The sequence below is a fragment of the Oryzias latipes genome, chromosome 7, assembly GCF_053564925.1.
Source record: "Oryzias latipes strain Hd-rR chromosome 7, Olatipes_Hd-rR_3.1".
Taxonomy (NCBI): Eukaryota; Metazoa; Chordata; class Actinopteri; order Beloniformes; family Adrianichthyidae; genus Oryzias; species Oryzias latipes.
The window spans coordinates 26,797,249-26,814,957 of record NC_136243.1 but is presented as its reverse complement, the minus strand read 5'-3'; the positions used below and the strand labels follow the sequence as shown (position 1 = coordinate 26,814,957).

General features: G+C 38.5%; 1 protein-coding gene across 1 annotated transcript in view; it reads left to right on the top strand.

Moving 5' to 3' along the window:
• cntn3a.2 (contactin 3a, tandem duplicate 2) overlaps positions 1-17,709 on the top strand; it is a 50,809-nt gene that overhangs the window by 16,258 nt on the left and 16,842 nt on the right. Inside the window, exons 6-14 of the mRNA XM_011476944.4 lie at positions 363-566; positions 2,144-2,246; positions 2,535-2,719; positions 4,384-4,520; positions 8,749-8,878; positions 9,361-9,511; positions 9,621-9,748; positions 11,319-11,488; positions 13,893-14,010. Of these exons, the coding sequence (XP_011475246.1) occupies positions 363-566; positions 2,144-2,246; positions 2,535-2,719; positions 4,384-4,520; positions 8,749-8,878; positions 9,361-9,511; positions 9,621-9,748; positions 11,319-11,488; positions 13,893-14,010 (1,326 nt within the window). The remainder of the gene's footprint in view (positions 1-362; positions 567-2,143; positions 2,247-2,534; positions 2,720-4,383; positions 4,521-8,748; positions 8,879-9,360; positions 9,512-9,620; positions 9,749-11,318; positions 11,489-13,892; positions 14,011-17,709) is intronic.

Here is a 17,709-nt window from a genome sequence, read left to right as displayed (position 1 = left end):
GTTATTAATGCTAAAACAACGATTCTTTTAGCTGAGGTGCTATTGCTAATGCTTGTATTGATGATTTCTTAATCTTTGACAAGTAGTAGTCAAAGTATTAGTAGTTCTAATGATGACTCCAAAAGTGGGAGGGGCAGCTGCCCCCCTGTAGCTCAGCCACTGTGGAGGTGACCTATGTAAGCAGATATCTCCCAGAACAGTTCTGATAGACATCTAATGGAGTAAAATAAGAAAGTTCAGTAGACATTTACAGGAGATGTCTGTACATTAGCTCTCTAATAGACATCTTGTGCCTGTTGGGAATGATCTGGCATTTAACGCAATAACTGTTGGCTCAAATATTTACCTCTTCTATCTTCCAGACCTAACCTATGCATGGGTCTTCAATGAGTACCCATACTTTGTTCAGCAAGACAATCGGCGCTTTGTCTCCCAGCAGACAGGAAACCTTTACATCTCCAAGGTGGAGCCATCTGATGTGGGTAACTACACTTGTGTAGTGATGAACAGCATCACAAAAGGCAAGGTTCACAGCTCACCCACCTCCCTGAACCTCAGGACAGATGGTAAGACACATGACGTGACCAGTGTGCCTTTTAGCTTGCTTTATGGACTAGTTCTTTAAAGGTTGCTGTAACCATCACACATCAGCCATGCTCTTTGTCCCTTCGTGCCTTACTTCAGCTGCTAATGGCTCTAGTAAATAGTTGTTCCTTAGTGCGGGTCAACAAACAAAGCACCCAAATCTTCGCTTTGCTGACTTAGCTCTCTTGTAATTTGCATTTCCTCTAAAAGCTTTACTTGTGCTTACACTAGAATTCTCAGGCTGGTTCTGTGTGCTTTGTTGTTCTGTTGGCTGTCATGCTTTCATAGAAAGAGTGAATAACGATTGCTTTGAATGAATTAAACATGAGTCATACGTCACTGAACCATTACAGAGAGTGTTCTGGTGGCTCAACCAGTTAGTTTCCACTCAGTGTACTGTACATGTGGTTGCATAAATTTGAATCCCATTGCATCACAGTCTGAAGCCATGGTACTGATGTTGACTTTCTTCCCTGAATATTGATATTAATAATAAAACAGGCACTCAGGCTTGGAAACAAAAGTTAGAAAATAAAAAACAGGCTTACAAAGCAAATTCACAATGGCAAAGATTTAAAATAACGTTGGTAATATACAGTCTAGCTAATGCGCTTGTATATGTTTGCCAATGACGGTGTTTGTTCTATGTGTGATTTGTTAAAAATCTGTTTGTTTTGGGATCTGTAGTATACGGTGGTCCTGAAGGGCAAATCCCATCAACTCAATGTTAAAGCATGTTAAAGATCACTACCACATAAAAGAAAATAGTAAAAAAAACATTACATTTTAAAAAATCAAAACAAATTACCGAAATGTAATTCCAAAAATCACAAACACAATTCCAATTGGGCCCGACAGGTTCTGCTGTGATGTCATTCTATAAGTTACCTTGTAGTTCCTTAACAGACTCATCTTAAAAAGAATGCCAGAACACCACAACAATGAGACACAGCAACAATTTTTAACGTGATACACAATGCTTCTCACTGTTATCCCGACAATCTATGCATCATAAACACTTATCAGTGTACCTTCTTAACCATCTTCTTTCCAGTAACCGCCCTGCAGCAACCAAAAAAGCAAGTAAATAGTGTTGATCTTGGTATTGATACAGGCATTTAAAATTGGTCAGCAAAATATAAAGTCTGAAGGAACTAACCCGACAAGGATTGCAGAGCGCAGGACTTCTGTAACTTCTGCCGCTAGTAATTTTTGATCAATGAGTGAAGAGATCTTTATTCATGTGGTTTGGTTTACAAGCTTTAGTCCGGAACAGAAAGTCAGTTTAACGAAAGTCTGAATACAGACCAAACTCATAAATTAAGCAGATTGTGCCCAGACCAAATGATTTTCCCAGTCTGAATACAGCCTAAAAGTAATTCTGTTTTTTTATTTTTTGTTGTTTTTTAATTGTCTTTGTGATCATTAATATTTTTTCACATTGAGTGTTTTGTCGATGTGATTTGCACTTCAGGGCGTCCGTAAAAGTGTGTGTTGTATGGCTCTTAATTCATAAATGATGGGAGACTTTGTTGGATCTTCTGTTTGCTCTTTATAGGAGTCATGGGTGAATATGAGCCAAAAATAGAGGTTCATTTCTCAGACAATGTACCTGCTGCAAAAGGAACAACTGTTACTCTGGAGTGTTTCGCCCTTGGGAAGTAAGCATGAATTCTTTAAGAGTTAAGATTTCTAATCTGTAGATCGTCATTCCAAACGACAAAGCTTTTTTTTATAGTTCTGTTTCTTTGTAAAGTTTGTTTTGGCAGTTTTAGTTCCATAAATGTGCAAAAGGCCAGGCAAGATGTTTGTGGTTGCATTGGGTGTGGTATAAACAAACCATTTGTCTGCAGAAAAATCAAGCGTGTGGGCATTTTGGTGCTGTAACAATTTATTTACTGTCATCTGTGACCAAAGTGACAAGCTAAGATTATGTCTGCTTCTCACAGCCCCGTCCCAGAAATCACCTGGAGGAGAGCAAATGGAATTCCCTTTCCCAGCAAAGTTAAAATGAAGTACTCCAATGCTGTAATGGAGATCCCCAGCTTCCAGCAGGACGATGCAGGCGGCTACGAGTGTGTGGCTGAGAACAAGATGGGCAAAAACACAGCAGCAGGTCGTTTGGCCTTTTATGGTACTGTCCCTTCATTTTGACCTGTTTGGAAAACTGTTTCTGATAGAAATTCCACTGATATGTGAAAAAAAATCAATGTGTTAAAGAAACAAAATACATAATTTGATTTAAAAAAAAAGGCATCCATTACCACAAATATTAAAACAAGATTACATTGCATGCTTTTTGCCTTCTGTAAATTAAATGTGTTTCTCAGAAAAGTTACATTCACAACAGTTAATACTTCCTTTTCTTCTCTTTTTAACTCTTTGACATCATTTGTTCAGCCAGACATGAAATTTGACTAAGCTGGTAACACAAAACAGTAGTCAAATATTAATATCTGCTTAGTTTTGGTGTGACATCTGTTGCTTAATTATTTACTTGTCAATTCAGGTTCCACTAAATCTTCAATGAAACTAGAAAAATGGTTGAGTTTGCAGTATTATCTCTGAGATCTTCTGCAGTATCTGCTCATTATTTAATTTACTAACTTATCAAAGAATTTTTTTTAAATTATTTTTAACTTATCAAAGAATTTGTTTTAATTATTTTTGTTCTTATGTTCTAAAGATTTTGATTTTTTTTTTCCTTTTTTGAGTGTGACTGGTCTGTACTGGATTATGTATCCGTGTATAAGTATTACCAACTGGTCACTGGGCAGGATAATGTTAAATGGACATTTTGTATGGATTCATTTGTGACTTTCTTTCAATACTATCGTGTAACAAAGTTACCTAATGGCAGAAAAGTTCTTGTACAAGTCTTGGCTGACCTTTTTTCTGTGTGGAGTTTGCCAACAGCTGGTTCCATCTCCTATTCCAAAACTGCATTTTTTATTTTTTATTTTTGCATTTATTACAAGAAAGTCAAAACATTTCAAAAACCTGCTCTTTATTTGAGATGTAAAAAAAACCACTGTGTGTCCACATTACTTTTTTTTTCTATTTTTGTTTATAAAACTTTACCCAAATTAGACTTGCATGAAATTCATTATCTTTTCATACCCATTAAAATAACCAGCTTAATTATTTTTGTTTTAATTATATTTAATGACCTGAAAAAATTCATGACTGGATTACTTATTTAAATTCTAACCAAATTGTTCTGTTCAAGTGTTGTGTGTCTCATATAAGTAGCATAAATTATATAACTTGACAACATATTTTTTCTGGGTGTAATTATTTTTTTTAGGCCGTTTGCTCACTTGAAATAATAAAAAAAAGACACCTTTGACACTGAATTGACAATATAGTTAGCATTCATGAGAACTGAGCTTATTATGAGTGCAGCATTGCAGCTGTGACATATCTGGAGAAGTGGTAAATACGTAACGATGTGATGATGTTTATTTCATGTTGAGTTAAGGTGGCAGGTTGACTGGGGATGCTGGGAGCTCATCAGAGTGACACGGAGCTTCTTTCTTTTTTAAATCTGTGTTTAATGTTAATCTCTTGTTGCCACAGGCTTTTGACACATTCAGGTGATGAAATATTCTAATATTCTCTCCTCCTGGCCCTGAAAGATAAACCAATTTTCATCTAATTTTGAGGATTTCTATTTTTTGCTTGGAGTTTTCCTTTGAACTACTTGGGATGTAGCGGTGCAGTGACTCCATGCAGCTTCCTTGAAAGCTGTCAGTTTCTTGTCAGACACATAACTAGGGGATATTTCTGTGCCCCCAGCCAAACCTCAGTGGATTCAGACCATGAAGGACACCGCTCTGGCCATAGAGGAGAGACTGAACTGGGAGTGCAGAGCTAATGGCAAGCCCAAGCCCTCCTACACGTGGCTGAAGAACGGCCAGCAGCTCCTTTCAGATGTAAATATATTCCCTTTTTCTTCCTCTTACAAATGTTTCATTTTAAAGACTTCATCTTCAGCTCATACTTCTATACAATCAAGCTCGGTATGAACATATATGTCTTTGTGTATGCGTGCGTGCAATGCAGATTTAGCTGAGAGTAGAGTGTAAACATGCTGAAGAGGTGTGCCAGTGATGAGACATGGTTGTAACTGTCAGTGCTTCAGCCGCTTTGGCATCTTACGCAGTCATAGAGAGTGGATCAGTGTTGTCTCCGAGAGATTGCTCCATTTCTTCTGAATGGAGTCGAGGGCTGTTTTTCATTATTCATGGTGCATGTTTAAGCTCCTTCAGATTTTGGGACAATGGGTTTAATCTACTGTGAAATTTACTATATAGAGCTGTTCGCTGCACTTCAAACCACGAGAGGAATCCTCACAGTACTCTGCATATTCAGGAGCCTTATCAGTAGATCAGTAGCTTTAAACTTGGCTGACTTTAACAGGCTTTTTGGAATTTATTTTCTTGGCAGCTCTAAAGTTAAGGCGTACCCCATTTAAATAGGACTGCAAGCATAAGCAGTATTATAGTATTCTTAAAAAGACACTTTTAAACTCAATAACTTTATTGTATTTATAATATGCCTCCTGCTGTGAATTTGTGTTTCCCCGTCAAAGAGCAAAGCTTCACAAGATGGAGTAAGAATTCAGCTGTACAACACCAGATTTAAATGACAGAGAAAGAGAAACAAGCAGCTCCTAATACTCTAAACATTGTTGTTGGTGCACATTTATTCAAATGCTCGTGTTGATAATGCAGCATGGGAATTGAAATACACAGGGAATATTTTTACTGGAGTTTCTTGAATATTTAACCCATATTTGTCACATTTGATCCATGCTTTTTGAGACCCCTATGTAATTAGCAAGATCCGAACTTTTCTTAAAAGCCCATTGTATAAACCTTGGTTCTTATTGTCTGTCCTGTAGTTCACTATCATTCCACAAGGGGCAGTAGAAGTGCTTTTCCTGCTTATTTCAAAACGGCCACTTCCATTAAATCTCAGGGTGTATTAGGACTGGACACGTTTGATTCGCTTAAGGTGAACCAGAGTTCGTTTTCCTCGATAATCTGGAACAAATTTTCAGTCTGAATACACCCAAGCGGACCCTGGTCCAGACTGAGTTTACAACGGAATTCCCTTTTTCTTCTTCTACGGCCGTTTTCTGGTATTTTAGATAGCTCTTCCCATGTCAAAATGATTTATTCTTATCAAAAGTGTGGCGTCTGTAAACCTTGTTATAATCGGATTAAGGTTTTCTGGCCCCATGTACACAGTTCAATTCTAATCCGATCTTTGATACGATCAAAGACATTTTACACATGTAACCGCAGCTACTGTTGTGAGCAAATACTTACCAAGTCACCAACAGATCAAAACGTATACTTTCTATAACTCATAAAAAACAATGATTCTGAATTTTTTTTTGTCTCTTTATCTCTGTGATAACTACCGTAAATAGGAAGGTGTCTTATGTGCTGTATTACTTTTTCTTTAATAAAAAATGATTAGAGCGCTCTAAAGTAAAATATTGGGCACAAAAGTTAGGGCTGCTGTGTTTGCTAGATTTTTTATTTTTTTTTTGCTTTTACAAAGCTTCCAGGCAATAAATCAACATTGTAAGAAAGATACATTTGTGGGATAAGAAGCAGAATATGTGTGGTAGACCCTGTTGCTATTGATTCTTACCAATCAGGTGCTGTATAGAACTTAATGGAAGCTGTATATTGGAGGGACGTGTGAAGAAGATAAAATTGTTTCATTTCTTCAAACTTCAATCATCTCAAACATCAAACACGAGTCAATGTCTGACTAATCTGCTTGGCATTGGCAGAGAAGATCAGGCAAATTCTCCATGGATGCTGCCCACATCCTGAGCTCTGTCGCTCATCCCACAAATGCATGTCCCCAACAAATGCGGCACCATTTAAAGACTAATTATCGAGCTGTCTTACGCTATGGATTTAATGCTGAAGCCATTGTTATAACAAAAATCCCAGCAAAAACACACATTTTCATACTTTCTGTGTTGTGTTTTGAATGGATAGCTGCGAGAATTTGTTTGGCCACCGATCAGCTGCTAAAATTTTTTTAACAGATTGTAGGTTGGAATAATAACTAACACATCTGTCCAAACTCATCTCCTGTAGAATCTAGTTTTCTACCTCTGTCTGCCAAATTGGTTGTTTAATATGCAATTGTAGCCTCTGCTTACAGTTTGGATTGAATTGCCAACTTTTCCCGTCCACTGTGATTTCAAGACAAGTTGGCTGCCCGCTTCCTATTCATTTTGAAAGCAAAACACACTTTCGTTTTCATGCGAAGTCTGTACCCCAATTCTGTCTGGATAGCAGAGTTTTCTGTCAAATTGTGTCTTGTTGGCGACACTAGAGAGAGATCACTTTTATCTTCAGCTGATAAGAGCTGAGCTGTTACTGTAGTGAAATTAAACTGTCAGGGTTTAATTGCACAAGACGTGAGGCTGTCAGAACACCACGAGGACTTAAGTGATATACCTCACTTAAAGTACGGTCCAGTCCCACACAAGTGCCAAATATCATGCGCTCGCAGTCGCTCTATCTGTCACTGCAGCAGGGATGTCTTAATAAAGCCGTACATAACATTAATTCCCAACAGCTAAATGTGTTTGCTATAACTAACTGAAGAATTTATTACTGTTGCACATCACATTTGCTGATAAAAGCTCTGAGACTCATCTTCTGCTTCGTATTAGTTGTATTCATCTTACGTCACCCCGGGAGCAATTATCAAACTCCTGGCATGTTTCTTTCTGAGGAATTTCTCTTATATCTTTCTGAAAACATTCCCTTTAACCGTGTGAGGTGGGGATTATTAGACTACATGCATTTTCCAGTTTTTTCTAGACAGACTGTGTAGGAGGTTTTTTTTTTTTGAGATCTTTGTTCTTTACTTTTACTCTCTCTTTTTTTTTACTATTGGCTTTAGGTATTTTATTTTTTCAGAGTTAGTTGATCACATCTAATTTTGTACCTTTGCTGAATACAAAGATTCTCACAGAAACAACACAGGTGTAAACAGTATGACTGAGAGGATGAGCTGAACCTGGTTGAAGCAGGAAATGACATAAATCCGACCCTACAGTTTTTATCAGAAAGGGGAGTCTTTATTTTAACACATTCATCCTGGTTCTTCTTTCCTGAGACCCTGCCTGAGAGGCTGTCTGGTGCTTTTTGTGAGTTATGGTTTATGTCTGCCTCTCGGCCGTAAAGCCTGACTGATGTCGCTCTGCAATGGTTGTGGGGCGGCTTTTCTCATTTTCCCGAAGGACTCTCAATCCAGTTTACAGTGACCATTTGTTTGTTGGTTACCTTTATCCATAATAACTCAATATCAGTCAGCATTAAAGCTTCTGCTTTCTTTTCTCCTGTGGATAACATGCTCTTTTTCAAGCCTGGAGGCTACAGGTTTAACGATTAATTGATGAATAGATTTATTTTCCTATGATCCAACCAGATCGATCTGTCTGAGACAGAATCGAATCGACCTATACCATTTAAAAAAATTGTTTCAAAAGGAAATAAATCAATTAAATTGATAATGGAAAATACCATTTTCAAAGATGTGACCATACAATGTGGTAGACTGTTCTAATAAGGTTCCCTTTGGATTATTTGAATGTGGAAAAACAACAGTGGGCTGAACTTTATGAAAGTAAATTATGAATGGATTTGCTATTAATTCTTGTTTACTTGGTTGTTTGTACACACATTTAATTTACACTTGATTATCTTGCAAAAAATAAAAGGAGTCTGGAATGCACTGTTCAGTATAAAGATAATTATCCCTGAGTCACACTGGTTGATTTGATGTGCTGGATTGATTTTAGATCAGTGAATCGGATGGTGCAAATGAACCAATATTGACTATGAATCATATCATCAACTACAAATTATGAATTCATTCGTTGTTAAAATAAATCGTTACACCCCTAAAGACACTTCTATCCACAACGGGTTTTGATGAATAACAATTTCAAGCAGACACAAGTTTCGTCTGATCAAGTATGATGAATTGTAAATTCCCAGCTGACCTTTGTCCGAAAAGTGCTTTGAATTTAAAAATAATCTTAAAAGTGAGTGTAGGCAACTGTGTACACTTATGTGTCTGGTAAAATGGTAACCAAGCCTCATCTTTTCTTCACAGGACAGGACCGATGTGGAGGATGGGGTCCTGTCGGTGTCGATGCTGACATTAACAGATGCTGGCATGTACCAGTGTGTGGCTGAGAATAAACACGGTGTCATCTATTTTGCTGCTGAATTAATGGTTCTAGGTAGGATGGCATTTATCCTTTAAGTTGTCAAATCATTATTACCAAACAATCTGAAAGGGCATCTTACTGTTTTTCTTAAAGGTTATCTAGATTAGCCGATAAAAGGGTTCGAGAAGGTGACTTTAAGGGTCAAACGCTTTTAAATGTATGTTTCTCTTTGTGACAGTCTTTACTTTGAGGTCACGATGGGAAAAGGGCGATAAATTCTCCATATTCATTCTTCTTTTGCCCCAAAAAAACCCTCTTTGAGTTCAGTAGTGAATGCATTTTAAAATCTTTTTGCATTCACCCGTTAAGAAGAAGCTTTTATTCAGAATAAGTCACGAAAGATAAAACTATTAAAAAAGCAAATAATTTATTTCCTTGCCATCACAAATGTTTGAAATGTCTATTACATTTCCATGAATTTTTCAAAACTCCTCACATGTTTTAAACAACATACAGGCTTCAGCTGACTTAAAGATGTTTCTGTTTTCTGTCAGCTTCTCCTCCAGACTTCACAGGGAACGTCCTCAGATCTTTGCTCAAAGCCAAGGCAGGAACTACCGTGACTTTGGAATGTAAGCCCAAGGCCTATCCCACAGCCAACATTTTATGGAAGAAAGGAAACCTTCCTGTCCAGACCAACGACAGGTAAGCATGGAGACGAGTGAACATTTTAGACTTGGCCATTACGCATCAACACGGATTCCATTTGCGCGCTGAAAAAAGTCTGTTATTAAAATGACTCTTTATCCTACAGGGTCACACTTTCTCCAGACGGAACTCTGAGGCTTGCAAACGTAAGCAAGTCGGATGCAGGCAGCTACACGTGCTTTGCGAGGAATAGATTTGGCATGTCAAGCACAACTGGAAGGCTCCTGGTTACGGGTGAGCTCTGCTGTTAAATGGCAGGCTGCTTAGGCACTCCACTTAGTAAGCAGAATTCACTACAGGTATGGATTATTAGAGGAGGGAGCTATTGCTCTTATGTGCAGAAATGAAGGGTGAAAACTCCAGAACAGGGGTCTGCAACTATTAACACTAAAAAGAGCCATTTAGTCTATTTTTTACTGTCCAAAACCCAGTAGAAGCCACACTTTTGTGTTTTTGTAGCCATTAAGCCATTTATTTATAACTCGGAGCTTTTAAATAGTTACAATTATTTGGATTACTGGACTTTTCTGTGTTCAACAAGTTTAATTTCTTTCATATTTGATAGCAGTACAGACACGTTTCTTTGAAAATAAAATCCACCCGGTGTTGAATAAAATCCTCCTGCTGCAGCAGATTTACTTAAATTATAAATTCAAAAGAAACAAACAAATAAAACTGTATTTTCCATTATTATGGCTTTGGTGCGCCACCGTCCTTCTTCTCCTTTACTAAATAATCTAAACATGTTATAAATCTATTGACGTAACCCAATGTACTAAAAAAAATGTAACCAAAACTATAAACCCGATATTTATTGAAATTCTTAGCATTTTTTCAAAGGCAAAGAGCCACAATGGAGGGTTGAAGGAGCCACAGGTGGCTCCAGAGCCTCAGGTTGTGGACCCCTCGTCTAGAAACATCCTCAGAGGAAAGCCTTTGAAGGAAATGTTAGAAGCAACAAGGGCCTGCTGCAACAATGCATTCAATTGACTGACGGCTGGAATGTGGTTTCTCTGAAAGAGGTAGAAAAGACCGAATTACAACTGCAAATAAAAAAATGTGGAGGCAAGGAAAGCATTAGTGAGGTGGTGTCAAAGATTCTGCTATTGTTGAAAGTGTTTGTCCAGCAGAATGACGGTTTAGTGTTCTCCGAATTACTTATTGGTTTAGTTAATGTGCTGAATGCTATTGTCTGCTGTTGCCAAGGACAGCTCTTTTAAAAAAAAAATGCTCTATTATCCTCAACAGTCGCAGTGGTATTCTTACTAGTTTAATAATTAAGTTGATTTTCTTTTCAAGCTATTATCTCCACTCCACAGTTTTATTTAAGGTATGATAAAAGACTGTCGTAGCATTTTCACTTGATTTCTGCAGATTCATTATCTCGATTTATAAAGCACAGAGCGCTTCACCAGAATATCGCTTCAGAAAGCTTTGAAGCTGCAACCCTCATTTTGTACTTGATGTGCAGAGGGGCCTATTACATGACGTCTTATCGGATCTGCAGTGTTTTGTAATTGCTATCAGGATTTCAGGAGATTATGTGAGCTGTGTCATCCTGAAGTATTACATATTTAAGGGGTGGCAGGCTGCATGTTATCACACATTATTTGACTGAAGCTTTCACGAGACCTTGTTATATATAGACGGCACAGCTTTGCCTCTGAATCACAACACCAGACTGCATGGTTGTTTGTTCCAGAAAGTGCTGCTTGGCTGATTCTATGTCAGCAAACTTATCAAAGGTCTTTTTGTTTGCTGCCTGGTCGAGTCACATGTTAGAACGATTGATCTTCTGCTTCAGATCCAACCAGATTTATCCAGGGGCCGGTGGACATGGAGATCATCGTGGGTGAGAGCATTGTGTTGCCCTGCCAGATCACCAGTGATCCCGTACTTGATGTTTCCTTCTCCTGGGCCTTCAATGGACAGCTGATCGCCAAAGGAGATGGTCACTTTGAGCTTGTTGGAGGGGTGAGTGATATCATCACCTCCATTGATTGATGCTACGTACACACCGGTAATGGGATTCAGCGAGTTTTTGAATGCACTCATAGCCCATGGTGTTCACAGTGGACTGCTGCTACCAGATACTACAGCATGGACCTACAGTTGGAAGAGTCAAAGCAGTGCAGATCTGACGAATCTTGGTCCAAGCTTTTTCTTTCAACGCTCTATTCTGATATATAAAAAGACTTGATGTCATATAATTCCAACCGGACACTTATCGAAATTATTCATTTCTCCTCCATGATCACTTTCAAACATCTGGGACTTCCGTAAATTAAAAGGGATGCCATTTATACCTAAATTCAGTTGGTTTAACTTTCAGTGTTCAGTGGCGGTGCATTTTGGATGTGGAGCCCGAAAATGGAATTAAAATGTGCGTTGAAACACACGAGTGCAAGAGTTTTGAACGCAGAAGCCCGAAATGCGCATTTACATGCGTCTACTTAGGCCTTTGATTGGAGGCGGTCGCCTTGACGCACATAACCGAGGCCGGTGCGAACGTTGCATAAATAAATGTGTACCTCTTTGTTTCATTTTTCTTCTGCAGCCACTGTCAAACAACACTTCCACACTATCTCAAAGGGATAAAAACCAGTGAAAATGTTGCGCCTGTGTCAAAAGACGCTTTAAGGCCCGTACACACCGGGACGAATATTCGCCAGGCGTTATTCGCCAGCGTTTTTCGCCACGTTTTTTGTGTTCACACCCAGGCGATTTTCGCTGACGATGAACAGGCCTTTACACATTATATGTCATTATGGTGTGAGCTATATGCTAATTGCTCAACCACTGTGACAAGCTTCCATTGTTTTAAGTGGTCTTCAATTCTAGCTCTAAAGGCCTGTTCACACCGGGACGAATTTCGCCGGCGATTTTCGCCGACGTTTAACGCCTCGTGACTAAACAAAGGGCACCAACGAGAGTGTGCACACCGACGCGAAAAAACGCCACGCGTTAAAGCGTCAAAAAAAAAAAACGCCTCGGGTTCGTTTTTTTTTTTCGACGCGTCGCGTCGAAATCTACTCGACCAATGAGAATGGCGCTTTTGCTCACGTGTCTGGAGCTTCTGAAGTTACAGTAAAACACAACTTGGGGGCGCTCAAACACAAAACTGCCTTGCTGAGCACACATACCAGCGAAGAAGATAGACGCCAAGTAGCGTCTACACAGCCGCGAAGCAATAATGACGGACATTCTAAAACATCCCCGAACCAAGCACCAGTTGGAGCTACTGGTGCTTGAAATATTCATGTTTTCTTTGTTTGATTCTGACAAGCGTGTAAATACTTGCTCTCTTCTTCTGAGTGAAAAGCGACTTTAAGAAGCGTAAAGTTGCGCAGCGCCACCTTGTGTACAGGAGTATTTCTGTTTTACATTAAGCGCCATCTAATGTCAGGGAATGAAATTGCATGTTCACTCCACTCATCGTCAGCGAAAATCGCCTGGGTGTGAACACAAAAAACGTGGCGAAAAACGCTGGCGAATAACGCCTGGCGAATATTCGTCCCGGTGTGTACGGGCCTTATCTCTGCTTTTTAAAAGATTTGTTGGTCCTAGATTCTGCTTTGACATGGCCTGCTGCATATCCCCCTCGTCACAGCAAGCAGATACACATTATTAGATGGGTCTTCTAAAGGAATCAAAGCACGGCAGATGCCTAAATGACAAAAAGCTTTCAGAAAATCCTCACACCCCTTAAGAACAGCCCTTCTTCTTGTGTGTGTTGGACAATAAGCTTATCTGAAAGGAGACTCCTTCCTCAGAAATGCTAAAATGTCCCCAGTCCAAAGAGATTATCAACTTAACTTTGCAGCTTCAGGATATTTAATTTCCATAATTTTGCCACATTGGCTCTACGACTAGTTCTGTATTTCCCATCTAATGCCCAAAAAAGTGTTTTGCCACTAATCCACTATTTGTTGCAAATTTTAAACAAGTTTTAACAAAGTTTTAAACAACTTTTGAAGCCCTTTTTTTTCCAGCTGATAAGAAACTGATTGAATTGCCTTTTTGAGTGGATAAATACAACTGGTTTTTAAGGGTTACATTAGAAACCTTTGAAAGATGGAAGTAAAAAAAAACAACCCTGCAACCTTGTCAGAAGAGAAAAAGAAATCACTCCAAAAAAAATATTTTTGTGAATAATGGCCTTGAGCTTTTTTATTTCACCTCCTGCAGAGCAGCTGCTTGTCACCTGGTGCATGCATAAATTTTACTTTACTGTTATTTCTCTTGCAAAATAGCTCCAAAATCTGCAAACTGTTCTTGGAGCCACTACTTTTGCACATGCATCACTACCTTGCTTAATAAGCTGCTGAAAGGTCTGTTATCTTTAATGCTACATAAAGCCTCACCTCCTCCTCTGCAGAGAACAGCAGGAGATCTGATGATCAGGAACATTCAGCTTTACCATTCTGGCAAATACATCTGCGTGGTAGATACTGATGTGGAGAGCCTGTCAGCCGTGGCTGTATTGATCGTGAAAGGTAAGGAAAACCTCCTCTCTGCTCCACGCTCAGTAATTAAAACAGGGCATGCTGCCAGAATTGTTAAATTAGTAAAAAAAAAATCCTTCCTGAGCTGTAGAGAGGGTAATTGTTAAAACCTTAAAAGCATGTGTTTTGCCTGGAAGAGCTAACAATCCCAAGCTTTTTGTGTTTAATGAGAATACAGACAATGCCGGCTTCTAGTATGTATAAATTTACTCTATTTTTTCCTCCTCTTGCCCATCGCAGCCATTTATAGTTTTGCTTGACTGTTTGTTGTCTATAATAGCCAGTTGATTCTTTCAAATGCTCTTTGATATTTCATTCAAAGATTAAAACAAAAACCCTGGAAACTACGGCTCTAAATGTTTCAGGACTTGTTCTTTTTTTCTTCTTAATGGACAATATCGAATGTCGTTTCCATGCATCTGACAGGAGATGTCTGTCTGAGCTCACCCACGCTGTGTGGATTCCTCCAAAGATGTGAAATGGTTGAGAAATACGCTTGTAAAAAAAGACAATCTTTTATAGGAGGGGAAAGTTTAATACTTCTGCCCTAGGATCAATGCTCAACAACACACAGCTCATTGACACTGTAAATACACAAAATGTCAGCAGGGGGCGAGGGATGATTTTGTTGTCAGGGTTTGAAAAGGTTGAATCTATATCTTTATCTCCTAAAGATATCCAGCAGTTGTTCAGCTCTGCATATTCAAGATGTTCTTAGCAAATTGTCCTAATGAGCTCTCCTTTCTAAAGGGCTGAGGAGGAACACTGCTGATTTCCTGGAAGAAGCAGGAGCATGCTAGTGGAAATAGATTGGTCTACAACTGACTGGAGACAAATTTGTCTCTGACTCAGACTGTGCATTATTTACACTTCCTGCTCACGGCAGCTGTCACGGATGTCTCATAGTTTGGATCAAATGGCTTCAAAAAGCGTGAAGCTGGATAAGGAGTCGGTCCCGAATGGGGGAAAAGGGCTTTTTGCGATAACCCTTTAACAAACTAGTGGTGTTGCGGGCATATGTTTCACATGGTGTGGGCGTGTTTGTGGTTGCTGAATTTAGAGGATGATTTGTGTTTCAACTGGAGACTATTTCCTTTTAGCATGAAGTATTGAATGGATTTTATTTATCACGGAAAAGGACTCTGGAGGACACTGTCGTCTTTGGTGGGGGTTTCAGCTCTTCCAATGTTGACGAGCTCAACATCACATTTTTTTTCTTCTCTCTAAACACAACCAACTGTTGATTCACCCATTTTAAGACCCACTCCAATGAAAAGGATGGTTTTAACATTTACTTGTGGCATTTTTCTCATTGAGGGCGGACAAACATTAAGAAAATTGCATTTCTAACTATTTTTTTTTTTTGTTCAAATCATTGTGAATCAGGGGCAGATGAAAAAATGCTGCTAGGGTGGCAAAACGCCAGAATGGAAGGCCATTACAAATGAAAGAATCATCAATACAAAGTTTTAACAGTTTTATTAACATTATTGTATTGATTTCATGTAAAAAATATAGATTTTGTCATTTATTTATTTTTTGATGATTTCTTATTGTTTGTCGATAATGATACTTATAATGTCTCAAAAATTTGAGGGGGGAGGCAAGTATGGGGCAGAGCTTTTTGCTGGGGTTGAGCTGCCCCCCCCACCCTTAGCCCTCCCTGTAGCTCCACCCCTTTACCACTTGCAGACAAATCGATCATCTTCGTTTTCCTCCTTCGAATTGGCATCTGGCTGAAAACTGTACAGATGCATAGCTCCTGTATTGTTTCTCCATTTTTGTTGCACCAATAATGGGGGCTGTCAGCTATCGGGAGAGCATGTAAACAAATGGATGATGAGAAATGGGGCGCGCTTACTCCAGTCCCGCCCACACGCAGAGGTGAATTTCTATTGAACTCCTGCGGCTCTGCAGAAACTATGTCCTAGAATACGACACAGGTTCTTCCATTTTTTGTAAGGATGTATCAAAACAAACAATGTTGTTTTCAATATGAAATATGCGTGTGAAATAGCCGGGTTAAGAGATTTTAGTGAAACCATCTGACTGTAGTTAGAAGAACTTAAAAAAGAAACCTATGCAGCTTTGGCTTTTTTTGGTGGGGAGGGGGGCTGCTCTCTTTCAGACTGATAAAAATCACCTTTTGGGCAAAATGATAGCCCGAAAAAAAGGAAAGATTTTGATAGAGTCTCACCAGATGCATCTTCTGTCCTGAATATGGTGTGAATCTGACAGTACTACATATTGCAGTTCCTCAAAAGATGATATCAAAAAGAGACGAACTTTACAAAAATAACAAATGTATGTGTTTTAAATGTAATGCATAGAGTAAGACTTAGAGCTAGGTATCACTGCCAAGCTACTGATTCAGTTCGATTTCAGCTCACAAACCTTTTATTTGTTTCAACGCGATTTGAAAAAAATGTAGATTGATTGGAAAAACTAAGTGAAAATCTGCTTTATTTCCTGAGTAATTACCACAAATTGCTTAAAAACATTGATTTCATGGATCAATAATGCATTTTCTAAGTGAAGTTCACTTCGATTTTGAATAATCAATTTCCTAAACTCGGCCTTAATAAGTCTGATCTTCATCTGTGATGATGAGATATTGCCTCATCTGTCGCCTACAACTATTTATGTTTTCTAATGGGGAATTTCCATTAGGCCCAACCCAGCGCTGCAGCTCTGGCTGGTTTCTTGGAAACAAAACGTTCAATTCATCCTGCTTTTCTAGAGACAAACTGTTGCGATACCAGTGGATGACATTTTAGTCACAAATGTCATGTTTACTGAGACTTTTGTTTAAAGGTTAGAAATTTTAAGTTTGGAGTGTTTCTAGATCAGTTGTTCATTATTAATAATTATCTTGGCTCCAATAAATACCTTAATAGATTGATGATGCTATTCCTTATTGTATTTGCTTGATTTAATCCTGTTAAAACTATTGTTAAGTGCTCGGGACAGAGGAAAAGGCCAGAGCTCCACTTTAAATACTTCATTTAGGAATCTTTGATGTTTGCTCCTAAAAATCCATTTTTTCATTATATGCTCATATTCCTTCTGCATTTAGCTGGACCTTTAAACTAAACTACAGTGAAAGATCAATGTTGAACCAAACTGCACTGGCTGAATTTAAAGGAATAAAATATTTGATAACTCACTGTTCTTTTTTACATTTACAAAAAGCTAGGCAAATACAAAGTATGACAGAACATTAAAATTCAAGGTTGGAAATATCATTTCCCAGGTAATGTACTTTCTTTTAATAGCATTGTATGCCTTTTTTGAATTGCACAGGAAAGAGTGGCTGAACTTTTCACGTATATTGTATGTGGTTCAGATTATTATCTCCTTTCCAAAATGTGTTAATAAATCTGAAGGTTACTCTGGGAGCTTGGTCTATCATAAAAGACTATTTCCCTAGTTGCTATTTTAAGGAAAGTGATCTGGATCTTAAAGGGGTTCGTGGGACATGGAGTTTTTGCAGACAAAAATGAGCCATAGATGGCACTGAATGCTGTTTGCACATGTGCAAAACAGAAAAGGAATTGCCTGTTTATGCATGAAAAGTCGAAGCGTCTTGTTTTCTGCTAAACTGTTGAGGGCTGTTTCTTGTAATAATGTGTGGATTATTCAAAAACAAGAGGGAAACTGTCAACTTTAATTTTGCAAACTGAGTTATTG